Source organism: Mastomys coucha, unplaced genomic scaffold (genome assembly GCF_008632895.1).
Source record: "Mastomys coucha isolate ucsf_1 unplaced genomic scaffold, UCSF_Mcou_1 pScaffold11, whole genome shotgun sequence".
Taxonomy (NCBI): domain Eukaryota; kingdom Metazoa; phylum Chordata; class Mammalia; order Rodentia; family Muridae; genus Mastomys; species Mastomys coucha.
In genome coordinates, this window is record NW_022196893.1 from 16,271,806 (window position 1) to 16,296,441 (window position 24,636).

The window sequence follows — 24,636 nt, forward strand, 5'->3', positions numbered from 1 at the left end:
CAGGGCAGTAGTAAGTGCTTCTCTCGGAATTGTCACCAGGGGCAGTGACTACTCTTTACCAATGTTTTGTGTTAAGCTTTTCCAGCGTTTCATGTGACACTTTCTCTTATTTTATTTTACATTTTTATTTCTCTGTGTTCTTTATTGAAAAATTAGGTATGAAAGTGGTGACTGATTAAATTGTAGTGATGGTATATTAAGACACAGAAATGCTTTTTAAGAAAAGGTAAATGTAGCAAAATCCTTTGTTGTAGGACATAGTTTTAGTTTTCCTCCTGACTCCAGTGACTAGGGCATTTTCTATGTCTTTTTTTTTTTTAAATTGTGTACCTTTCCCCACTTTGCGTAGTCATTAGTAATAACATAAAAATCTTTAAAGTCATAACCCAGGGAATATAGAATTTGGTTGCTCAACATAAATAGCCTTTAATTACCTACAGAAGTTTAGGTTTGGTGGTAGAGTGTTATCCCAGTGTTTGCTGAAACTGAAGAGGCTGGTTTACATTTGACCAGGTTGAAACTGTTTGTACTTAAATAGATTAAAGTATAATCTGGCTTTTAAAATCCACATCTTTCTGGATGTTGCCAGAATATGGTCCCACCTTAAGCTGGTGAATGGACCTGGCTGGCTTAGTTAGAGTTTTCTGACTCCTAGCTTCTGAGTTTTATAGCATTTCCTATTTAGATGCATGCATTTTTGCTTTATGGTTTAAACGAGCTGAACATCAAAACTCAGTTGTGAAAAGGTAGCAATTTACTTACATCATTAAAGAAAAATGACCATCTTAAAGTTGTAGGTCAAAAGAGAATTGGTTTCCTTTGTCCCGTTCTGCTTTTTTCATAGTATTTTTGAAGCTGGCTTTATAATTCTTTTCCATTTGTCTCCAGTTTTCCATTTGACAAGCTGGGTTTCTTTCCTAAGGGGCCAGTTCCTCAGCTTGACTCGGGATGGCATGCAGGGTTTAATGACTGTCTCCCTGTGCGCCCAGAAGAAAGGACGTTTCTTCCTTACCTTTGCTGTGATAGGTAACAGATAAACCAATTTTGTTTCCTAGTGAGAAGCAAATGCAGAGAATCCATTGGGCTATGTGTGTTTTTTGCTTAATATTGATTGACTTAGCGAGAACCAGATTGTACCTTGAACTTGTTAGTCCTTATTGGATAACTTATGCTGTCTTTCAGGTCAAGGTTCTTCCTTGTTCTCAATCTGGCCCAAGAAAGACTGGGCCAGAGCTCTTTTTTAAGGCTGTAGTGAGAAAACAGGATTCCAGAACAGGACCCACAAGGTTGCCAAGCCTTGAGCTCTTCCTCCTGTCTGCTCCTCTAGTCTCTGTGTCATTGCCCGTAGCCCTGTAGCCTTCTGTTAACAGACACTGTTTTTTTTTATGGCCAGATCCAAAATGAAAATAATTCCATGGCTTTACCTGGGTCTGTTTCTATCCTTAACATAAGCCCTTCCTTAGGCATGGGCACTAGACTGCTAGACTCTTTGTTGTTGTAGTAATAGCCCCACCCCAGACATCCTGCCTCTGAGGCTTTGCCACTGGCTTGGGATGTATGGAGAAGTTGAGTCTGTAGCTGTGGTCTCAGGATCCCACGGTAACAGCAGGTCCCCTTTCTGAGACAGGCTGTGGCAGAGGTACCTGGGAAAGGTCCTTGCCTGCGGTTGTCCCTGCATCCTGCATCCTGATAAGCTCTAAGCTAGGGGAAGGTTGGCAAGGCCAGGGATCCATGGGCACAGGAAAGTGCAGCATGAGCCAGTTCTCACTGGCCAGTGTGATGGTAGAGTGGGCTGATACAGGAGTGAAAAGGGAACTAGCTGAAGAAGATGGTATGTTCTGGACCTTCCGGGGAGGTAAAGGGAGACAGGAACTTGGTCGAGATGCTGGAAGGCCTCCAGTGTACATCTGAGGCCTGGGCCCTTAACCGTTCTGGTGTGGATGCCTGTCTTTAGTACTGTACAGCTCTTGTCCCCTTTTCCTTCAGGTTTTTGTTCAACTGTGCAAAGTTCTTCTTGCCTGTGCTCACACTCCTGCCTTCACCTGCACTTCCTCCTCTTTCTAGATAGCCTGTAATTGCCATCAGACCTGCTTGGTGCTAGAAACGCCTGTTTGTGGTCCGCTGTGTCTGTCCTCAACACTAGTCCACTGTAAGCCTTCAGGTGCAGGTCTCTGCACACTCTGGAGGTTTCTAAAGGACACAGACACCAACCGTGTGGCCCTTTGCTCTGCTCTCACCCCATTTCCTATCTCAGGGTACTGTTATTAGGAAGATTGTGAAAGTGTCATGGGAATCTAGTCCTGAATTTTACCAGCCCATGTTTCCTCCTCTTTTCTGGCAGCTTTGCTTGTTTGTAATCCTGCCAGACTTGAGCATCTTGTCCAGGCACACATACTGATCTCAGACCCTTTCTTCCTGCAGGGCACAAATCTATCTAATCCTGGCTCAGAGGTTGTTCTCCACCTCCCCATGTCCAGGTCAGGACATTGAACTATCCAGAGCTGGGTCTTGTCTGAGCCTCTCTCTGAGTACACTGCTATTTGCTCAGACTTCCATCTTCCTGCTGTCCTGATCACCTGTGCCTCCCAATTGAGGATGTCCGCTAGAATCCTGCAGACAGGCTCTCTCAGTGAAGGTGTCTCTTATAGCCCCTCAGTCTCCAGGGTTACTTTGAGACCGAGACATCCCACTGTGCTTCTCCTAACCCAGCCTTGCTTGGCCTGACCTCCTGCCCCGTGCTGGTTAGCTCAGGCTGTCTCACCTTTGCTTTTTACTGAAGGCACTTTGGCTGACCTTCCCCCATTCACACTTGTGGGTAGCTTTGAGCTAAGGCACAGTTCATCATCTGTCTATATGTTCTTCTGCTTCTCTTTTGTAAGTGATTAAAAATCCCTTTTAGGAATTCTGATGAAGCGTGTTTCAAGAGAGATGCTGGTAGGAAAGAAATGTGAAGTATGCTCTGAGGAAGCGTTGAGTATCACTGGGCCCTAAGGAGATTCTCTTCTTACAGGTCATCCCCAGAAGACTTCTCCCCAGAGCAGTGGCAGAAGGGAATGTTTGCCTTAGTGTGGTGCTAAGGGAACAGCACAGCAGACCTTCATGGTGATATCTGGAGGTGGAGCCAAGAGAAGGCTGCCTAAAATCCCAGGGCCATGGGAACCTGGCCATTTAGAGTTTAGCAGATCCAAACTCTTGACAGGAGCCAAGGAGAAAGGAGTAACTCACCAATACCCATCATATCTCTCAAGATTTGTGGAGTACTTTAACATTTCTAACTAAATACGCAAGAAGTAGCTCTAGAGGATCATAGTGGAATAAGGATGTCACTGGGTGGATTCCTTTCCACCACCACTTGAACTGGGCGGCAGCGCCTGAGTCCTCTTACTTTGTCCTTCACTTACATCTTCAATGCAGAGGTCCGAAAGCCCCTCCTAGGCAGATCGGGAGTAGAAAGAAAACAGGCTGACAAACTTACATTTTAAAAGTTTGATGGCACAAAACAGGTAAGGCAATTTGAAATGGTATTGAAAATGGAGATTTGTGAATTAAATAACAAACAAACAAAACCTGACATCTGTAATACAGAGAGTTCCTAAAAAATAAGAAAAAGACTAGTAGCCCTATAGAAAAAAATCGGGAAAGATGGGAGCAAATGCTTTGCCAGGAAATAAATGTGGTGCGAAGGATGTTCTCTAGGTAAAGTATTACTTACTCGGCCTTGGTCATCAGCAGGAGTACAGGCTAAATTACACGCTAAAAAGTTGGCCTACAGCACTTTTCACCCCTAAGTTTGGCAATATAGCAGGTAACAGATTTCTCGTGTACTCTGGTGGAAGTACAAAGTGAGACAAATGACATTGCTAGGAATTTAGTAGTGTCCAAAACAAAAACAAAACCCACATATGCCTTTGTTCTTTACTCAGTGGTTTTGCTTTTAGGACCCTATCTCAGAGTCAAGACCAAAGTTTTTGCAGCATTATTTCTAATTCCGAGATGTGGTGAACAACCAGATAGCAATCAGTGGGAGACGGGTGTAGTGTAGTGAGGTACAGAACACTAAGAATACGTGGGGTAGAGCCATATGTGGGGTTTTTGGAGTGAACAAAATAGCATAGTATTATGTGAAAGCAGTAGCTCTAAAGTCTTTGCGAGCTTTGGTATAGTATGGATAAGTCAGAGCATGCGTACAGCATGTAGTTTTGTTGTTCTCCACGTATTTTGAAAAAGAAAGCTTGGAGAGTAAACTAAGATCCAATTTAAGGAAGTTGTAACTCTTCAGAGAACCAGAGTAGACTAGATATGAACAGAAGTTAGGAAAAGGACTGAGGAGGTAAAGGGTCTCCAGTTCAGTTCCTGGGGCCCACCAGGTAGAATCTAAGAACCACTTCCTGTAAGTTGTCTTCTGACCACCACATACAAGTGCTTCCACACACATACACATATGCACACAGCATACCCTAAAAGTGCTTGTTTGTTTGTTTATTTAATACGAACAAATGTTTTGCCTGCTTGCGAGTCTATGCACAGTATATGTGCCTGGTGCCCATGAAGTCCTGAAGAAGGCATTGGATTACTTGGGGTGGTAGTTACAGACAGTTGCAAGCTGCCATGGGGGTGCTGGGAATCAAACCTGAATCCTTTGGAAGATCAGTCAGTGCTCTTAACACCTGAGCCAGCTCTCCAGCCCCCACAACATTTTTAAAAGTGTAATTTAAAAAAGAAATAATTACAAATGTAATCCTTCCCTGGAAGAAGCTTTGTAGAGTGGTATAAGTAAGCTAAAGGCAGTGAGACAGGGAGATTTTGAGTTTGAAGATGCTTGGGCAACATTGCCAGGTCATGTCTCACTGTGGAGGAAATCGGAGAAGTGAGGAGAGTGGGTGGAGCTTCCTGACCACCTGTTCTCTGCTAGCTTTGAGTGCCAATGCCCTCAAGTTGAGAAAGGTCTTTTGGGATCTTTTTGAACATGGGTTGAACACTAGGCAATATTAAGGAATTATGATTGCTCTGACTTGGCTGTGTAATAGACAACCTTTATTTTGTTAAGGTACTATCTGTTAGAAATACTAAATTGATAGTTATATAAATACTTGAGAAAGTCTTCAGCGAATTGGGGAGTCACATAAACTCTTAAAGAGTTTCATCAGCAGTAATGTTTGTGGATGAGTTCCTGCTCCCCCCACTCTGTAAATACAAGTATGTTTTATTATTATCATCACAGAAATAATGGGTATCCCACAGCCTTTCCTTAGTATGGGAATAAGTTGATGGGCAGTCAAGGAGGAAATGGTCAGGTACTGCTCATGGGTGGGCAGAAGGCCACCGCAGAAGCAACTTAGAATATAGATGGCCCAGAAGGCAGCTACCCAGGCTTCCTGTAGGAAGCATGGAGGGACATAACAGTAGAGAGTGCTCAGGGACAGCAGCCCAGGGACACTGAGGAAGAGGGAAACTTGAGTCTAGCCAGGGCCAGGTAATGACTCTTGCTTGAGAAGACTTGGGCAAGGAAAGTGTGCCAAAGCCAGATTCCATTCTGTTATCTACCTGCGTAGCCTGTAGAGCCTACTGGGTGCTAAAAAGTACATGATGGCACTATACATATGTTGGCTAAGTAATGTTTGCCACAGTAACTGTACAATTGAAAATAAAAGCCGGATGTTGTAGCATTTACCTTTAATCCCTGTACTGGGGCGGGGGGCAGGGTGCAGAGGCAGGCAGATCTCTGAGTTCAGAACCAGCCTGATCTACATAGTGAGTTCTAGAACAACCAGAACTACATAGTGAGACTCTGTCTCAAAAAAACAAAAACTAAAAATTAATAAAATGAAAATAGCCATGTAGTATTTCAAAGAGCAGCCTGCCCACCCCTCCATGGGGAAGAGTAGGAGGTAGTGAACAGAGCTTTGCACTTCTAGAATAAAGATGTTTGTGGTTTCCTCACCATATTGTGGGACCAAGGCAGTGTGTGTGCATTTTCATCAAGCAGATCCATAGCCTCCATCTTATGGATGAGGAGTCAGAGTCATGGAGGTAACTTGTTTAAGGCCTTTATAGCAGACACAATTGAAACACCTCTTTATCCTACCTTGAGAGAGGCTTTAGAAAATGGTGAGCGGGTCCATTAATGAAGTGAATTGTATTGTTTGTGAACAGGATTTTAAAGAGCATGACAGAGTAAAATGGGATAGAAGAAATGTTTTGGGCATGACGTGAGTATTGGGAAAGACGTGTATACATTGTAAGATAACCTGTGGACCATTCAGACAGATAATGTATGCATTGCTATGAAAGAAGTTTAAGGAATGTTCAGGTAACTTTGTGTTGGGGTCTCTGGGTGAGCTGATGGGTAAGCAGACACCTGGGCCAAAAGAACTGTCTACAAAAAGCATGTCCACTGTAAAAAAGCTATCCTGAGGAAGCTTGTCCTGTCCTGGGGTAGCATGCTGTGACTAGCTAGGATAGGTCTTTGCTTCCAGGCTTGGCCAGATCAGAGCTGTCTTCTCAAGGAAGGAGAGCTGAGTGCCAGCCTCAGCTGCCCACCCCTCCAGCCTGCCAGTCTCAGCTGAGTTCCGGCCTCAGCTGCCCACCCCTCCAGCCTGCCAGCCTCAGCTGAGTGCCAGCCTCAGCTGCCCACCCTTCCAGCCTGCCAGCCTCAGCTGAGTGCCAGCCTCAGCTGCCCACCCCACCCCCAGGCCTGGTTTAGACTGAGGAGAGAGAACACTTTCCACCTGATGATGTGCACAGTTTAGAGTAGCTTGCTGGTAACTATTCACTGCCTGCCATTGTTGTGATTAGAGTCGTGTTCGCTCTACCCCTTTCTTTGAGGGAGAGCTGCTGGCATTTCCTTGTGGAGCCTCCTAGGCCGTGAGCAGGGGCTGTCTTGTTATTAAGATCTCTGATAACTTCCATCGGTGCTTTGATTTCAGCCTGTGTGTACCTTGATAGATTTGTATCTAAGTATAAATGGGGAACTACTACAAATGCTCCTTTTGTAAAAAAGCCTTTGGTTTGTGGCTGGGCAATGTGTGTAGTAGGAAAAGAAGATCCATTTTTATGTATTCACCTGCTAGGCTGTGGACTTAGTGCATTTGTTCTAGGGGTTCACAGTGTAGATCCCCTAGAATTTTTTACACAGGCGCACATATCATCTGTGAATAAGGATGAACAGGGATTTTCTGTTAGTTTCTACTCTGTATGTTTTTAGTGCTGTTTCTTGTCTTTATCACTGCTCAACTGTTTACTTTTTTAATTATGCTCTCTTGTCTCTCTCTGGGGGACAGAATGAAGCTAGAGCTTGCTTTTTATCAATTTACTGAAACTAGAGCTGGAAACATGGCTCCTCGATTGAGAGCATTTCCTGCTCATGCAAAGGACCTGGTTTAGTTTGCACATGGCCGCTCACAACTTCCTGTAATTCCAGTTCCGAGGCATCCGGTGCTCTCTTGTGGCTTCCACGGGTGCAAACAAACACAGCATAAAATAAAAATAAATTTTAAATCCTTAAAAACCGAAGAGTTGAGTCTTGGGTTGTATACTACTTGAGTCTTAGGGAGCCTGGGTCTGTATGGAATGTCTCAGAGGTTCTGAGAACTGCTGTATGATAAGGATGTGGAGGCTGCAGTACTCTGTCAGGTTTTTCCATCCAAAATTTGTTCTGGACCAGGTTTACCTCGATATTAAATTATTCATTGACTTGATCTTTCAAGACCCTTTACATTTCGTTAGCCTGCACTCTAGCAGACAGAGCTGTGTGGCCTCATCACTTGTGTTTTATAAAGCACTTTAATGTGTAGTGAAGGAACATCTGGCATGTGACTTGTAGTTCATGTTAACGTCCAGAGTTCCACCCTTACCTGAGGAGCCTTTGGCGGCTTTTAGCTGCTCAGAGAGCAAGGGTCAGTTTTCCATGAAAGTGTAGCCCCTGACAAGTCAGTCACACTACACAGAAGGCCACACATCCCAGAATATTTGGATAGCACAAATTGGCCTTGATGTGGGGGTGGAGTGGGGGCACAAAGTTGGGTGAGAAGGGAAAGGGATAAGCCTGGCCTCCTCCTAGAGGAGAGAGAATAATTATGTATGATAAAGAGCTGTAGGAAGTTCTCAACTTAAAAATGTAAAAGTTAAAAAAAAAACTCCCCAGGAATGTTTGTTCACTCTTGGCAATGAGAAGCTCTTCATATAATTCAATTGTTCAGAAGCTCTCTGGGACCTAGTTTTGAGCCTCAAAGTTAAAACTAAACCCTGCTTCAAGGAAACCATGATAATAAAGAAAAGTTATGGCCAGAAGGCTTGACGGACTTGGTTCTCAACTCTGTCCTCAGGTGCTTACTGGCTGGGTTGAAGCAAAAATAATTGAGCCCTAGTCTTATCATCTGAGAAAATGTTTTGTCTTGAAGGATTGCTGTGAGCAAAGGCGCACACATTCTCTCCCTCCCTCTCCCTCTCCCTTCCTTCCTCCCTCCCCTCTCTCTTTCTGTCTGCCCATGTCCTATTAAATGGTATTTCATGTATGACCACTACAAATACCAGTTACTGTATTCCCTTCCTCATGGTGTTGGCAATGCAGCCCAGAGTGTAGGACGCACTAAGCTTTACTTACATTCTAATTACATTACCCTTTTACTGGTAGTTCTGAATCAGGTTTTAAAAACTTCTTTGATGGGAAGAATTCTGTTTTGCTCAGCTTCTTATTTCTGTGTATCGCTTTGTACATAATTTTTCCATTAAGTATAGAACTCTTAAATAATATGCATATTATTTGCATTTGGACAACATTGAGTTTGGATGATTTTATATGTGTCTGTGCACATGTGTGCACAGTAGTGTCATAAAAACCAGAAAACTACTTTCATATTGTGGAAAATGACGATTTGGGTTTTCCTGACCAAACTTCACTGTTACTCCTGAGTGATGCTTGATACTACTGAGATAGGCCAGCCTCAAGGCCACGTTTGTCAGGGTTACTATGTACCAGATACCTATAATTACTGAGATCATCCAGCTAGTGTAAAGTGCTGTTTGGTTTTTGTTATTCAGTTGTTACCATAGCTGGAGTCGGGTGGGTGTTTAAACCCTTTTGAACCCAAGATTCTTTTATGATGATGGAATATTTCATATTTTAATACCCAGTATAGAGTGTGTGCTCAAGTATTTTACCAGGTATGTGTTTTTTTACAGGTTCATATAATATATAAAATGCATTTCTGTTCCAAGAAAAATATAACTGGTAAACAGTTGAGAAAGGGCTTGCATATTTTCCTTTATTACCCTGTGTGATGAGTAATGCATTCAGTTATGTTCACCTCACGTTTAACCAGGTTAGTGTTTAGTCTTGGTTAGGGCTGTTTTCCTTATGAGCACAGGAACGGCCAGTCTTGTGCCCTGCCTGTATTCCAGGTGGAGTCTTTGCATTGTTTCCAGATCATGGTGCTTAATGTAAGGTCAGAGCTTCTTGTGAAAACAGATTTTGGATTAGCTATGTCTGTGTACTTGCACACACCCCTACACACCTGCCTGTGCACTTAAACTGGAGTCACTTGCTAGAGTCATGCTTTGATTTCAAGATGCAAAGATTTCAGATTCTACCTTACAACCTAAGAGTGTGAAGTCAGATGGAGAGCACTGTCCCTTGCAGCTATTGCTTCTAGAGCACCAGGTCTGGTGAGAGAGCTGGATTATTATGAGTGTTGCATGCAGGGGCTGCACACTATGCAGTTTTTGTAAGTAAAGATTTCTATGTGTTAAGTGGTCCTGAAAAAGATTGTGTGGCTTTTAAAATATAAATTATTTTCTAGCCCTTTCTAGAAAAACATTGGCAACCCCTGACAATTTAATTAAAAAAAAAAAAGTGCTTGAAATCCAGCTCAATCACACCTACAGGAAATTGGGCATCTCCTGTAAGCTGTTTTTGTATGTGGGGTGTGTGGGGGTGTGAATATATGTTACATGCTTATTGTATGTGCCATGCTGTTTCAGGTTCAGGAAGAACTCTGGACACAATAGACACAATACCTGTCCTCGTGAAACTTGAGGCCAGTAGCACGTCCTGTGAGGGTAGTGACCGTAAGGACGAGTAGGGAAATTGATATTTATTTACTATGCATATAGTATCCTGCTTACATGTATGCCTACACACCAGCAGAGGGCACCAGATCCCATTACAGATGGTTGTGTACCACCATATGGTTGCTGGGAATTGAACTCAGAACCTCTGGAAGAGCAGCCAATGCTCTCAACCTCTGAGCCATCTCTCCAGCCCCTGCAAATTGACATTTATAAAAGTAATATTTTGAATGTTCTTAGGCATAGGCAGTGATCAGCAAATATATTCTGAATGATGTGGTGTGAGTCCCTGTTTGCTCTTCTCAGAAGTTCTCACTGGAAGAGTGAGTTCCTAGAAATACCAGGGAATATCTCTGGTGCATTAGTCCAGCACAGAGAAGAGCTTATATGAAATTCTGCTTCACCTCTGAGTGCGTGATCTGTGTCACCTCAGTTTCCGACCCAAGCAATGCAATAGTTACAGACTGTTCTTGTAGAGATGGTTCCAGTGAAGGAAATGAACGCAAGAGCAGTAAAGAGCCCAGTGCTCCCTCACTGTGTAATATCCGGGTGAGCCTAATTTCATTCCTGCAGTTTTGTGCTCACTTTTTTTCCCATTAGACAATAGGCTCGATTAAAAATCCTATGTGATTTAGAGGCTCTTTGAATCTGTGTATCATCATGTGGAGGGCAGAATATGTGAGAATATTAGGACCAAGTTAGGTTCCTATTCTTTGAAGTTATGATTATGTTTTAGGAATGAAGAGTAACATTTGAAATTGTGGGTGGAACTAGCTGGGCATTGCTGATGCACGCCTTTAATCTCAGCACTTGGGAGACAGAGGCAGGTGAATCTCTGAGTTTGAGGTCAGCCTTGTCTATAGAATGAGTTCCAGGACAGCCACAGGTACATAGATAAAACCTGTCTCAGAAAACGAAAACAAAAAAAAAGAAATAAATTGTGGAATCAGTTCTTATAACTGTTTTTGAGATTGGTAAGTGTCATGGTACAAGTGTCTCTGCACACAAGCTGCTAGGGCCTGAGTGTCTTGGTGCCAGCTCATGTCTGGGATGATGCTGAGAAAGACTTAGGTGAATATTCTGAACTAGAGGCACAGGAACAAAAAGATGACTGGGGGAATTTTATTTACTATTACTGTATGTGATGTGCACATAGTAGTGTGTGCAGGCATGAATGTACTATACATAGGGAGTGTGTGAAGGTCAGAGGACAACTTTTAGGAGTCAAATCTCTTTTCCATGTTGTTGAAACATGACCTCTCTTGTTTCTGGGTATTCCAGGTTGCTGGGGCTTTTCTCTTGTCCCAACCTCCCATTTTGCTGAGATTACAGGTGTAGTGACTTCATCTAGCTTTTGTGGCTTTGGGTGAATCCAACTACAGTGTCAGGATTCTTTGGCAAATTACGTTCTTGAGACCTGTGAGCTGCTCTTTTTCTTTTTTAAGGTCCACTGGACACGTGAATGCATGTGTGTCTGTCTACTTGGGTGCCTGCAGCAGTCAAAAGAGGGTTTTAGGTCTCCTGAAGCTGGACTTCCAGGTGATTGTAAGCACCTGGGGTGATTGCTGGGCCCCGAGCTCAGGCTTTCTGCAAGTCCATGTGTGAGCTGTGAGTGGACATGTAAGTCTGTTAAGCTATACGTTTACCTAGGACACTCTCCAGTTCTACTCATATATCAGAATATGATTCAGACAGAAAATGGAATAGAAAGAAGTGGCTGTGTTGTGTTCCTGTTTGTTTTTCAAAGAGAAAAACCTCCACAGCTGTTAGCAAGACTGGATTCGTTGTGTCAGATTGAGTGACCATCTTACAGTGAGGAGGCCACAAGTGAGTTCAGGTCTTCAGATGGCTGCCCAAATCACATCCAGTGTGAAACGCCTAATCCTCCGTAGACATGGGCAGGATAGTGAGTGATATAAAATCCAGGAGTTGAATTCTAAAGCTGAGGTCTGTGATCCAGTAGAGATATGACAGAATCCATAGGCCCTTTTTCAAAGCTCAAGAGAAAACTACCTATGGTGTATTTGAAAACATTATCTCAGGGACATGACGGGCACATCCACAAACACACATGAAAGAATCAAGCATTATACTATAATCCAGAGCCTGAATGAGAAAAGGCAGCCAGTGGACACCAAGACAGGATGACATAAATGTTGAAATCACTGACAGAGGCTGTGACAGGGCATCGCAGAACAGTTATGGACAAGCTTGAAGGAAGTGAAGGAGATCTCCACAGAATAGAAGATAAAAGTTTTCATAAGCTGAATGGCAACTTTAGGACCAAAACAGCAAACAAACAGTGAGATAAAAGAGAAGAACTCCAGGTCAAGGCTCATTAGTTAGGGCACAGTAACAACAGAACAAACAGCCAGTGAATGTGAGGACAGAATAAAATTGCCCAATATGGAAACAGACAGCAAATGTAAATTAGGGAAATACTAATAAGCCCCCCGAACACATGGGACTCTAATGTTTGACATCTGCTTTCAGATTCCCCACCAAGAGGCAAAGAAGGGCCGAACAGTAATTCAAAGAATACATTTCAGCCATGTAACAGACAGAAGAAACCTTCAGATAGAGGAGGGTCAGGACTGGTTACGATCCCTTGGCAATAGCTGCAGAGTAGTAAATGACTCAACCCTGAAATTTTCTGACACCAGTGACCCACCCATCCTGTTAAAACAAGAAGGGATTGGCTCTCAGCCTTACTCCATATGACTAAGCCCTCTTCCCTTAGCCTCGTGGCATCAACTAGCACTCCGATCAGAGAAAGTGATGTTTGCCGTAAGCCTGTTTGTCAGCTGTCCTCACTGTACCAAATACTTGAGGTAATCACATTATGAACAGAAAAAGATTATTTTGATTCACACTTTTGGAAGTTTCAGCCTATGGTATATTTATTGGCTTTGCCACTTTAGGCTTGTGATGGTGACCAGCAAGCAAAAGAAAAGAGATTGCAGTCACCTTATGAAAAGAAACATGTTCCCCATGGCTTGAAACCTGTCCCTGTGTCCCAACTTTAAAAGGTTCCATTTCTCAGTGGTGCCAGGCTGAGAATCAATCCTTTAACACATGGGACTTTGGAGTTACTGATCTAAGCTGTAGTGACATTGTTTTGCTAAAGCAGCAATTGTATGGTGTGCACACAGACAGAAGGGCAGACTGCTGAAATTAGTCCTTATAGCCTTCCAAGAATCATATATATGAACATTCATAATTAGTCAAAAACTAGAAGCAACCAAAATGTCTCTCATTGACGGAATGAGTCAACACGTGGGGCATTCATAATGTGAGTAATTAATACACAACAGTGCCAGGAGGGGTTACCAGTGTGGTGGCAGTGCACCCTCTGGAAGAAATCAGACACAGAAAGTCTCAGGATAGGCTGAGGTAAGGTGAGGTGGTAAAGCTTTGAGTTGTGCTCACTACTTGTCAGCTAGAGGGGGGCTGCTTTGAGTAGAAGAGCAAATGCACACAGAGCACTGCACACGTGCCGCGTATGTCAGTGCACGGGAGCAAATTAAAATTCAAGCGACAGTGGATATGTGTTTTTGTTTTAACATAAACTAGTATGGACAGTCTATATTAGAACGGACTGGCAAAGTTGTGGGTCTGACCTTCAAGATAATATCTATGATTGAGTCTAGCATGAGTAGATTAGGTGTGCTATGTTTGTATTCTTGTCTCCTTCCCATCTTGTCTAGCGCCTTATCTCTCTAGCCCTATTCTCCCCACCACACATACATAAATGTAATAAATGTGCCTAATGTGGCCTTTAGTCTTAATTTACACACGGTCTGTGGCTTTGTTTGGGCTTTTTTTTTTTTTTTTTTTTTTTTTTTTTTTTTTTTTTTTTTTTTTTTTTGTATTACTTGTCATTTGCTTGTTGTTTTTGGTTTTGTTTTGTTTTGTTTTGCGTGTATGTTTCCTTCCTTCCTCCCTCCCTCCCTTCCTTCCTTGCTTCCTTCCTTCCTTTTTAAAGAACTGAGGTAGAGAAGATCTGAGAAAAATTGGGCGAGGGAAATTCATGTTCAAAAATCTGTTGTATGGATTTTTTTTTTTAATTAAAAAAAGTTTTAAAAAAGAAAAAAAAAAAGGATTTCTGACTTTTATATGTCAGCACCAAAATCAGCCATGGAGAGAGATCCCTTATAAAATAAGTAGATGTTCTGAGATGCTGAAGGTCTCCTCCAGGCACTGAGAAAATTCTATAGAGCTCCTCCTTGTTGGACTGGAGAGTTTAGAACTTTTTTTTGTTTTTGTTTTTCCAGACAGGGTTTCTCTGTGTAGCCCTGGCTGTCCTGAAACCCACTCTGTAGACCAGGCTGGCCTCAAACTCAGAAATCCTCCTGCCTCTTCCTCCCAAATGCCTGGATTTGTCACCACAACCCTGCTGAGAGTTTAAAAGGAGAGCTCTTCTTGGGTCCCCTGAGACTGCTGCTATGCCCTCCTGTGGGCAGATCCCTCCCCACAGCAGCTAAGCCTTGTACTTCTCCACTATGGATGGTTTTCTGTGTGTGTGTGTGTGTGTGTGTTTCTTTTTTAACTATTTATTTATTTATTTATTTATTTATTTATTCATTCATTCATTTATTTAATGTATATGAGTGCTCTATCTGTATATACACCTGCGTGCCAGATGAGGGCATCAGATCCCATTATAGATGGTTGTGAGCCACTATGTGGTTCCTGGGGATTGAACTCAGGACCTCTAGAAGAGCAGTCAGTGCTCTTAACCAACCTAGTTTTCAATATATTTGATACTGTTTTAGCCATCCTCTCTGCCCCTCTCCCTTCCTAACTTTTTTTAACGTTTGAGACAGAGCTTTGTTATAGAATGCCCACTAGCTTTGTGTGTCCACATCTGTCTGTCTTCAGAAAGCTGGGATTACAGGCATTACACTATCACACCTGCCTGTTTTTTCTGAAGATGAGAAATATTTTCATGGAGTTGGGAAAAATTGAATGCATAAATTTTTAATTAAACAGACATGAGCTTTGCCAGTCACTAAGCTGTGTGGCTTTTAACTAGTTAGCTGCTGCAGGTTCCCTGCTCTTTATCTGCTGGATGAGAATGCTGCTTTGCAAACTGTCTGAGGATCAGATATTAGCAGAGATCTTACCCTCATGCTTCCCATCTTGTAGCAGAACTAGTAACTTCTGACCTGCGTCCAACTGGTGCATGGACCTAATCTCGGGAACACTAAAGCACTTCCAGGTTATCTCGTTTGATGGTGGCCGCCACATGATTTCCCTAGACGTCTCTGCAAGCTTGTCTGTAAGGAAAGAAAGGGCAGGAGTACATTTGGTTATCCCCAGGTTTCCCATTAGCCTTATCCCTTGCCATGTCCAGAGGACACTCAGTGTAGAATAATACCTAAGCAGGTGTCCTGCCATTCTCTATATATGCGAGATGCTTGTTCCCATTGAGTGTGGCAGAATCCTAGCCTATCCAGAGTGTCAGTCCCCCCAGTGGATATTAGCATCACAGACAAGTTGAGCACTAGGCTCCAAGACTCATTTATTAAGGGCCAGGGCTCAGCAGATATTGCAACAGAAAATTGAGATTCTGACCATGGGTTAAAAATTAAAGACCAAACACATTCAGGACAGAATGCTGTTTGCCCAGGCACTGAAGTGTGGCGTTGTAGATGAGGCATTATGGGTGGGAACTGCACCTCAAGCAGGCAAGGTGGAGTGCATATTTTTACAAGCTCGCTGTATAGGTGGTTTTTCTTCTCAATGTAGCTGTGCCTGTCAGCAGAGTTGTGCCAAAACAACTCAGCTGTATGCTTTCTCAGCCACTGTCATGGCTTCCGATCCCTTTTTGTGTTAAGCTTTTTCAAGTCGTATCTTGTGGCCATGAAGCTGCATCTTGGTGGAGTGGAGGTTCAAGCATGTGTGCTCAAGTGCGTTAAAGAAGTGCTTTTCTATTCATATTCTCTGCTTCAAAACAGAGGAGTTTCATGTAAAGCTCTTTAAACATGTCATTGGCCATCTTTGATGTCTTATTTTATTAACCTGTCTTTAAGAAATGACAATCATAGAAAGCTAACACTAATGAATCAACAGGTTTAAAGTTTTCTACAGAGAATACAACAGAATGCCATAAGTAAAAGTGTAACTACAAATAGTTATATTGATGTCTTTCATTCATGGTACTTTCTAGAAGCTGGGTATTGTTCTAGTCTGTTTACTCATCATTTAACTCTGGCGGCACCTCTGGTTGTAATGGAGTGTTTGTTTTGTTTTGTTTCCTTGACTTTCGTGTGGGAGGTGGGTCCCCATCCCTTGAAGCTGTGCAGATGGTAGTTCCAGTCTCCCCTCCTGTCCTTGTGCTTCTCAGTGGCTTTCCTGCTGTGACTCCTTGGTTGAGAGAAGGCCCAGGAAGTAAAAGGCTAAGGCAGAGTCCCTCCTGTGGACTCTGCTCCGCATTCCAATCCCTGGTGGATGCCTTTGATATCTAGTTTGAAGTGTCTGGTTGGTTTGTGATTGGGGAGAGTGGCAGCAGGCACCTTTTGTAGGGATGCACTAAGTGAGCTTTTATTCATCAGATGCTGCCCTAGTTCCCGCCTCTGCACATTCTCCTAATTTAAGACCAGTTGGGTAATAGGTTTTATGTGTTTGTTGGATTATTTTTAAGTCTTGTGTTTAGAAATAAAGTCTTTAAATAGTCTAAAAATACTCTTTAAAACTAGCTGACTTCATTCGTCTTTTAAGTAAAACTTACCAGTTAGGTAGAATGTTTTGTGAGAAAATTGTCTAAATTCTTGTGCAGTTGTTTGTTTAAAAAAAAAAAGGTGCAATTTACCATTGGGCATCACAAATATATAGATGAGTGTCTTTCTGTTACTGTCTCTGGTATGTAGTGAGCTTCTTGGAATTTAGTAGCTGAACTTAGAAAATATTTCTCATTAATCATGTTGTTTGTTCCTCTAGATCAATGGGGTCAACCTTCTTAAAACTGCAACCCTTTAATACAGCTCATCATGTTGTGGTAACCCCAACCATAAATTATTTTTGTTACTACCTGATAACTGTAATTTTGCTACTGTTATGAATTTTAATGTAAATATTTGATATGCAGAGTATCTGATATGTACCCCCTGTGAAAAAGTTGTTAGACACTCCTCCCCAAGGGTTTCGACCCACAGGTTGAGAACTGCTATTCTAGCTGCCCAAGAAGACAGCTATATTTTTGAAGAGCTACTGTGGTTTGCATAAAAACTGACTCACTCAGTTGTGTTCACTCCGTGTTGAGAGTGTGCTGCAGGGATGAGGGCTCAGCGACCTGCGCCCTTGCAATGTGTCACACAGTTCCTTAGGAGCTTTATGTGCCACTCTCCAGCCCCATGACATGTTGGGCATGTACTTGTCTGTCTTCCCTGTCTTTGTAGTTAGTGCCCTGTTGATTCTGCCTTGTCCAGTTTCAACACCCTCTAAGGATGACCCTGGTATATATCAATTGGTCGGAGCTTTTATTGTTAAAGCCTTTATTTCCAAAAACATTTAGTTCAGAAAACCTAAGCTGGTGGAAAAATGTTCAGTCTTTCTAATAATACAAGGCCAAGTAATCCACTATTCAGTAAAGTTTTTATTCAAATTTAATTATGGGTATAGCAGTATGTCATTAGGAATCATTTTATTGCTGTGTTCCTTTAGCAGAAATAAAGTATTACATCTCCCCCTAGGTCCATGATTTAGCTAGTCTAAGATTCTTGGCCACTTTAGTAGTGTGAAGTATGGGTTTCCTGTCATGGAGTGGGCCTTGAATACAAGCAAAAAGTGAGTTACTCCCATAACGTGTGCTGCTAGCATACCAGTGTATCTGCATGTGCAGCAGTTGGGCCTTGCCATCAGATTGTGCAGAGCAACTGATAGATAGCCTTGGTAGTAGCCTGTGACATTTGGCAGGGTAGGGTTCCCATGAGACCCCTTTGGCCAATGACTCAGTGAGATGTCAATGAGAAGTTTTACTTGGTTTATTTGATTTCTTTGTTCTCCGGGTTTTTCTACTATTGCAATGGCTTTCTGCTCCATACTGGGGCCGGTGGTTAGGCTCAGGCTTACTCAGCTCTTCTTTGTGCCTCACTCTCTGCTTCTGGTTGTTCTGTCTAAAGGCTTTTTATTGGTGTCTTGGTAGCTGACCCATCTTCATGACCAGATCACAGTCATAGATGAGGTCACACCACAGTTGTTACCAGTCTATAAGAAGGTCTCTTTGACAACCATCTTAAATGCCTTACCAATCACTCTACTAGATCATCCTGTTTATTTCTTTCATAGGCATTAATTACCATACACTGTAATTATACTCACACCCTCCCTTCTCATTATATGCTTTAGGTTGGATATTGGTGTGAGTGTAAAGGAGGTAGGTGCGTACATAGGTGGGACCAGTTACAAAGATGTTTTGTTGTCTTCACATGCATTTTTAAATTGAGTAGCTATCATCATCTGAAGGGCACAAGACGGTAAGAAAATAGTTCTTGTCATAATTTTTTAAAGCACCAAACAGCAAATAGATATGATTTCTGTGGTTTGGGCTTTTTTTGGATTTTGCCAGCCACTGGCATTCAGGAGCTATGACCTAGAGAAGTTGGGAAGTACTACTGTATCTGCACAGAGCAAGAACCTTTCGAGCCAGCTGGCACTTTCTTGTGGTCTTCTGGTGTCACCTTTGATCACCCAAGGCCGTGGAGAGAAGTCGAGTGTGTCGGGGTGCTGTGCTTTCTCTGGCTGTTCTGCCAGCACCAGGTTGCTCCTTTAGTGTCTCCTCATCACCTACTGGTGAGGAGTGGACATTCTGCCCCCAGGAGACTCTTAAGTGGGTCAGAACAGCATGTGTATCTCATTAACTCCAAAATCACATTGGCCTCAAGGCAGATAATATATTCATTCCATTCTGATATACTCCTGTGAGAGGCCTAAATTCATTATCATCAAATGTCCACAGGAGACATTCCGTATGTGAATATTAATTCTAACTCATTATCAAATTTCCAGGGAGTCACAAAAATCCAGAGATTACATTTCCAGCGCAGAGACATTAAAGTTCATGTGTGTGAGGCTTGATGAGGTTTACAGTAGTATTGGGTCTGAATTCCTTCCTGTAGAGTAGGCCTCATGTCCAACTCCGGAGCAGCTAGTTACTCCTGTCTGTAACCTCTATACACTCTTGTACCAGTGGACATGTTGCATGGCAGGCTCTGGTACTGTAGCAGGCAGGCCAACTGCAAGCATATCACTCACCCCAGCAGCTGACAAGCGCCTTCTGGCACCATGAAACCTAGTCACCAGGAAGATGTCTTCCCTGGTTTCTCTGCATCCTGCAGTGAAGGTGCATTGTGTCTTCAACAGTAGGGTCTTACCAGTAGTTCTGGTTAGCATCTAAGATCAATAGCAATGGCCTGAATTGTTTCAGGGGCCTCTGGGGTTCAATTCATAGGGGATACCTCATAGGTGATGTTCCAAACCTGGTATTGGGATTTTTATTTAACAACCCATGTCTTCTGACAGAATCGTCTACCTGTGTACAATATCTGTGTTCAAACTCCTATTTTAAAAAATTATGTTCTTAAATTAGTTTACAAACATGGTGGGTTTCCTTAGGGATTTTTTTTCATGCATCCTTTGTTTTGGCTTGCCCACCCTCAGCCCACCTTCCCTTCCTTCCATCTCCTGAACAATGGCAACACCAATTGACAAGGTAGCTTGGATAAGGTGGGGGGGAGAAAGAGAGAGAGAGAGAGAGAGAGGGCAGGGAGGGAAGAAGGGAAAGAGAATATGAATATATAACTGTACTCCATAGGTGAGCTCCCTAATGGGTTATCTAGTGCCAAGTGGTCAGCCCTAAAATAATGTACATACAAGCAACACTACATGCAGCAGGTTGTATGAATTTTTTAAAAATATTTATTTTATTTATTATATGTAAGTACATTGTAGCTGTCTTCAGACAAAGGAATCAGGTCTTGTTAGGGATGGTTGTGAGCCACCATGTGGTTGCTGGGATTTGAACTCAGGACCTCTGGAAGAGCAGTCAGTGCTCTTAACCACCGAGCCATCTCTCCAGCCCCGGTTGTATGAATTTGTTTATTGTGAGTATAGTGTATGTAAAACAATAATAATTAAAGAGTAAGAGACTGTGAACTTTAGACCGAGTAGGATGGGGGTAGGGTGGGACATAGGTTGAAGAAGAAGGGGGGAATGTGTAACAAGTTACAGAATCAAAACAAAACCAGACAACTCCTCTGTTAGCAGTATCAGTCTTATGCTTTATTTTCCTTCTGCTGCTGCTTCTGTCTCCTTGGTGAGCTTTGAAGAACTTCTTACACTACTGTAGCTCCTCATGGTTTCCCTGAGCATCTCTGATCATTAGAGATATCATCAGATTAACTTTTCCCACATCATTATTTGGGCGCACACAGTATTTATACATTGTTTCTGTTGTTATGATCTACCTAAACATGGTTCCTGACAGACACTGATATGGCCTCTTTCAGTTTAGTGGTTTTCCAGGAATGAGAGAAACCATACATAGGGCTGAGCTTGTGTGGTACGATTCTCTGCAGACTGAGATGAATTTGAACATGTCAGCAAGATCATTGCCTTGTCTGTAGCATAATCTATACTATATTCTCAGTTTTTGAGGAAGCTGCGCGATCCAGATGCAGGATGCATTTTGTGGAGACTGTTCAGTCTTGCTGTGTTATAGGACTGGTGTGCGGAGGATGTAAGTGGCTTTTCATTCCCTGTACTGCTCTGTCCCCTCAGTTTAGAGACAACTCAACACTGGCTTCATCCATTCAGGGGCTAGCTTTAACCTGCCCTATTCTGTTGTAGCAGCTGTGTACAAAACATAGTTAAGCATGGTGGTACATGTTGTGTGTGAATTAGTGTGATGCTGTTTATAAACAGGTTGCAACAAGTTAAAGATGTGTGTATACTCTGAACTCTAGCAAAACCACATGAACAAAAGAGAGAGGAATTGTTATAGAGCCCTAGTGCCTGGAAGGATTGTGAGTTGAGCTCAGTTTGAACAATATAGCAAAAATTGTCTGCAGAAACCAAACAAGTAAAAATATCTAGCAAAGAATGAAAATTTCTACAATGCCATTATAAAGCTTGAAATTCTTCAGAATAAGGTATATAAATATATTCATATGTATATATGATATTCTTAGAAATAAAAATATATATTTCTCATATATTTCATATATAATATATATATGACCTGAAAATCATAAAAAGTTACCAAGAGAAGCTGAGATTTAAAGAAAAATTCAACTTTGTAAGGATGTCATTTTTCTCCAAGATGTTATATGGCAGTTTCTTAGATTACACCAGTCTAAATCTCATAAGTTTCGGGGTTTTTTTAAGTGAAAACTGACTTTATAATTTATTATATAGAGACTTATAATAGTCATTACTAGTTGAAGTTTGCATCCTTTCCCTTCCTGTGTTGAAATGCTGTATGTGACCTTACTTGAAAATAGTCATTACAGATGTAATTAGCCAAGTTATGGTCAAGTTAAACTGGTGTAGGATGGGGCCCTACTCAATGTGACTGGTGTCCTTATACAAAGGAGCACTTTGGATGCATCCACAGGTATAGGCCAAACATCATGTGAAGGTCAAAGCAAAGATGTGCAAGACAAAAAGGACCCGCCAGTGTCCCAGAAAACCTGGAGCAGATTCTCTTCTACAGTGTTTAGTAGAAAGGCAACAGCAATCAAAACATGCTGTTGACCACTTTCCCTTCAACTCCTTGCCATGGAAACAGGGAGAGAGTGGACGGCTATATGTAAGCCATTGGCTCTGTGTGGCTTTGTTTATAGCAGCACTGTCAGACGAGTGCAGCAGCCAAGGCAATTCTGAAAAATCGCAAACAAAGCAATGTCCACCACCAGACCTGGCTAAAATTTGGAATCTGTCTGTCTGTCTGTCTGTCTGTCTATCTGTCTGTCTGTCTGTCTGTAGTGTTGGGATAAAGCCAGGGGCCGGAAGTTTGCTAGGGCAGTACTGAGCCACTGAGTCACAGCCCTGGCCCTGGGTCTTCTTTTTGGCACGTGATTGTGCTCTGTGAGTCTGCCTGAAGATATGAGTTATGAATGCTCTGTTACTAAGCACTGAGGTCTGACAGGAAAGCTTCTGCCGCACCATAGGATTGTGCACTCTCTCAGTATCGGATCCATCAGAATAACCGAGGCGGTTTCTTGCCAGCCCTGTCTGTGTTCCCAAAGAAGCTTGCTGTCTTGTAGGGCCTTGTGCTTTGCAGTGTCCCCCCAGTGTCACCTGCTCCCCTGCACAGAGAGGAAACAGGTAACCAGTTAGCTGTCCTCCGGCTACTTTCCAGGGCCCTGATGTTTGTTTTTAAGCCAGGCTTACTGTCTAGTAGGGCAGCATTACCATGTAAAAAGAAAGTGTTGACTGAGCTTGGCTCCCCCAGAGAACAACCTGTGAGTCATTTATCATGGGTTTGCAATCAGTTCCTAACATGTTACGTAAAGAAACAAACAACTTCCTTCTTCTATGGAGTGCTAACAGAAGAAAGCTCGTTAATTTCCTAATTGTTCTCCCTGGTCCCAGACACTCACTCTGCACATACAACTGCAGCAATAAACCTGTGCGCTGTAATAACTAATTTTGTTGTCAGGCCTCCTGGGGAGGTGTTCCGATTATGTCTTCTGTCCCAGTGAGCTTCCCCGGTGTTCATTCTTAAGTCTATAATTATGTATTTGTTGTCTGTGTCTAGAATAGTCCATGTACATTGGAAATAGTTCATGGGTGTCTATAAAACGTTTCCCACAGCCTTCTGTAACATGGCCCTGTGAGTGAGATGTTTACTGAGGAGCCCACAGCATCAGTGGAGCCATGATGCTTACTAATCTTTAGTTGACCTGTATAACTTGCTTAGATTTCAGTATTTATCATGTGATTTCACTTCTGTCAAAGAAATCTTGCCCACTTTTTAGACCTTACAATTTTCCTTTTTCCTTTTTTTTTTTTTCGGCACTGAAGAAATCTTGAATAGTTTTATATTCTTCTCTCACTGTCAAAAAGTTGGCAGCTTAGCCCCATGCAGAAGGAAAGTCCGCATTTGCCCTATTGGAAGTACCTTTGCTTCCTTGGGCTTTCAGGAGTCTCCACTCCTTGCTGGAGTCAAATAGCACCGTAGTTCTCAGCCACCATCTAGTTCATGGTTCCCGTTTTCTTTGAAAGGCTTTTACATCCCCATGTATTGATGAGAAAAGTGAGGCTTCAAGGTTCCATAATGTGCCCAAAGTTGGGATCCTGGCCAGACTTCAGCTCCAGCTTGTCATTAGCCCGATGCCCTGCTTCTCACCGAGGGAGAGTCTTAGACTGTTGAGTTTTGTCAGTTCTTTCTATACTAGAACGCTAGTCCCTTGCGACTACATTACAAACCTGTAATATCCTACAGATAGTTTCCTCAATCTTCACTTGTCTTTTCTTTTTTAATGTCAAACGTTAAAACCTTTTCTCTTTTGTTTCTGGACACAAGTACTGGTTAGAAAAGCTTTTCCTTAGAAAATGGCCTGGTCGCTCTTTTGGGAGCATTTTTTGTTCTTAAAAGGTAACATTAGAGTGCAATCTACTTATGTTCTTTTTAAATATGGCTGCCAAAATACCACAGCTGTCGTGAGGAAGGGTGAAAAGAATAAAGTTATCTCTGTGCTCATATGTCTGCGTTTTTCTTTTTGTGTCGTGTGTGCATAAGTGTGGATCTGTCTATGGAGACCAGAGGGCAGCTTCCAGTGTTCCTCCTTGGTTTTGAGACAGGGTCTCACCCTTTAGGCTAGACTGACCTTTGTATCCTCACTGCTCTTGTGCTGGGATTACAAGTGTGCAGCTCTGTGTCTGTTTTGTGGGTTTTGTGCGTGCACACACAAGGGGGTTTGTTTGCTTTTTTTTTTTAAATGAGTTCTAGGGATCAAACTCAGGTCTTTGTGGTTGCAAAGCATTCATTTTACTGACTGAGCCATCTATCCAACCCCTGTATATCTGCTTTTATGTATTCCTGGGTTGTTAACAGGTGAAACAATATTATAATAATCAGGAAATTAGGGAGGAGAAATGAGTCTCTAGTCAGTTATGCTGACCTGGTTGTCCATCTTCTTTCCGTTAGGTGAATGAGCTGGACGGCATTCCTCTGATCCTGGACAGCAGCAACATCGATGACAACAACCCCTGTATCCTTGCACATGACCCACAACCAGATGCTATAGCCTGGCTCGTCCCAGTCTCGGAGTTGATTCAGTACATAAGATGGCTGGCTCATAGAATAAGGAGTTGGTTTTCAAGGTAACAAGGACATCTGAAGACATCATGTGCTAAGATGTGTGGCAGGGACAGCTCATCTTCCAAACTATGTGTTTGCTTCTAAGAATAAGTGTACGGTGTTTGACTTGTTTTTGAGGTAGAAATCTTAAACTCCTGTCAGCTAGCACTACTTTAACAAAGGTTTGACCACACAGAAGCAGGAGGAGCACTCTGTACTCTAGCAGTATGAAACCTTCTGTGCCCATTAGTTTTCCTTATTAAAGA

The 24,636-nt window shown here is 42.5% G+C and overlaps 1 protein-coding gene across 2 annotated transcripts in view; it reads left to right on the top strand.

Annotated features, from left to right (window-relative positions):
- Atxn10 (ataxin 10) overlaps window positions 1–24,636 on the top strand; it is a 134,968-nt gene that overhangs the window by 80,749 nt on the left and 29,583 nt on the right. For both annotated transcript variants that reach the window (XM_031351775.1, XM_031351782.1), the window contains exon 10: window positions 24,218–24,281. In XM_031351775.1, the coding sequence (XP_031207635.1) occupies window positions 24,218–24,281 (64 nt within the window). The remainder of the gene's footprint in view (window positions 1–24,217; window positions 24,282–24,636) is intronic.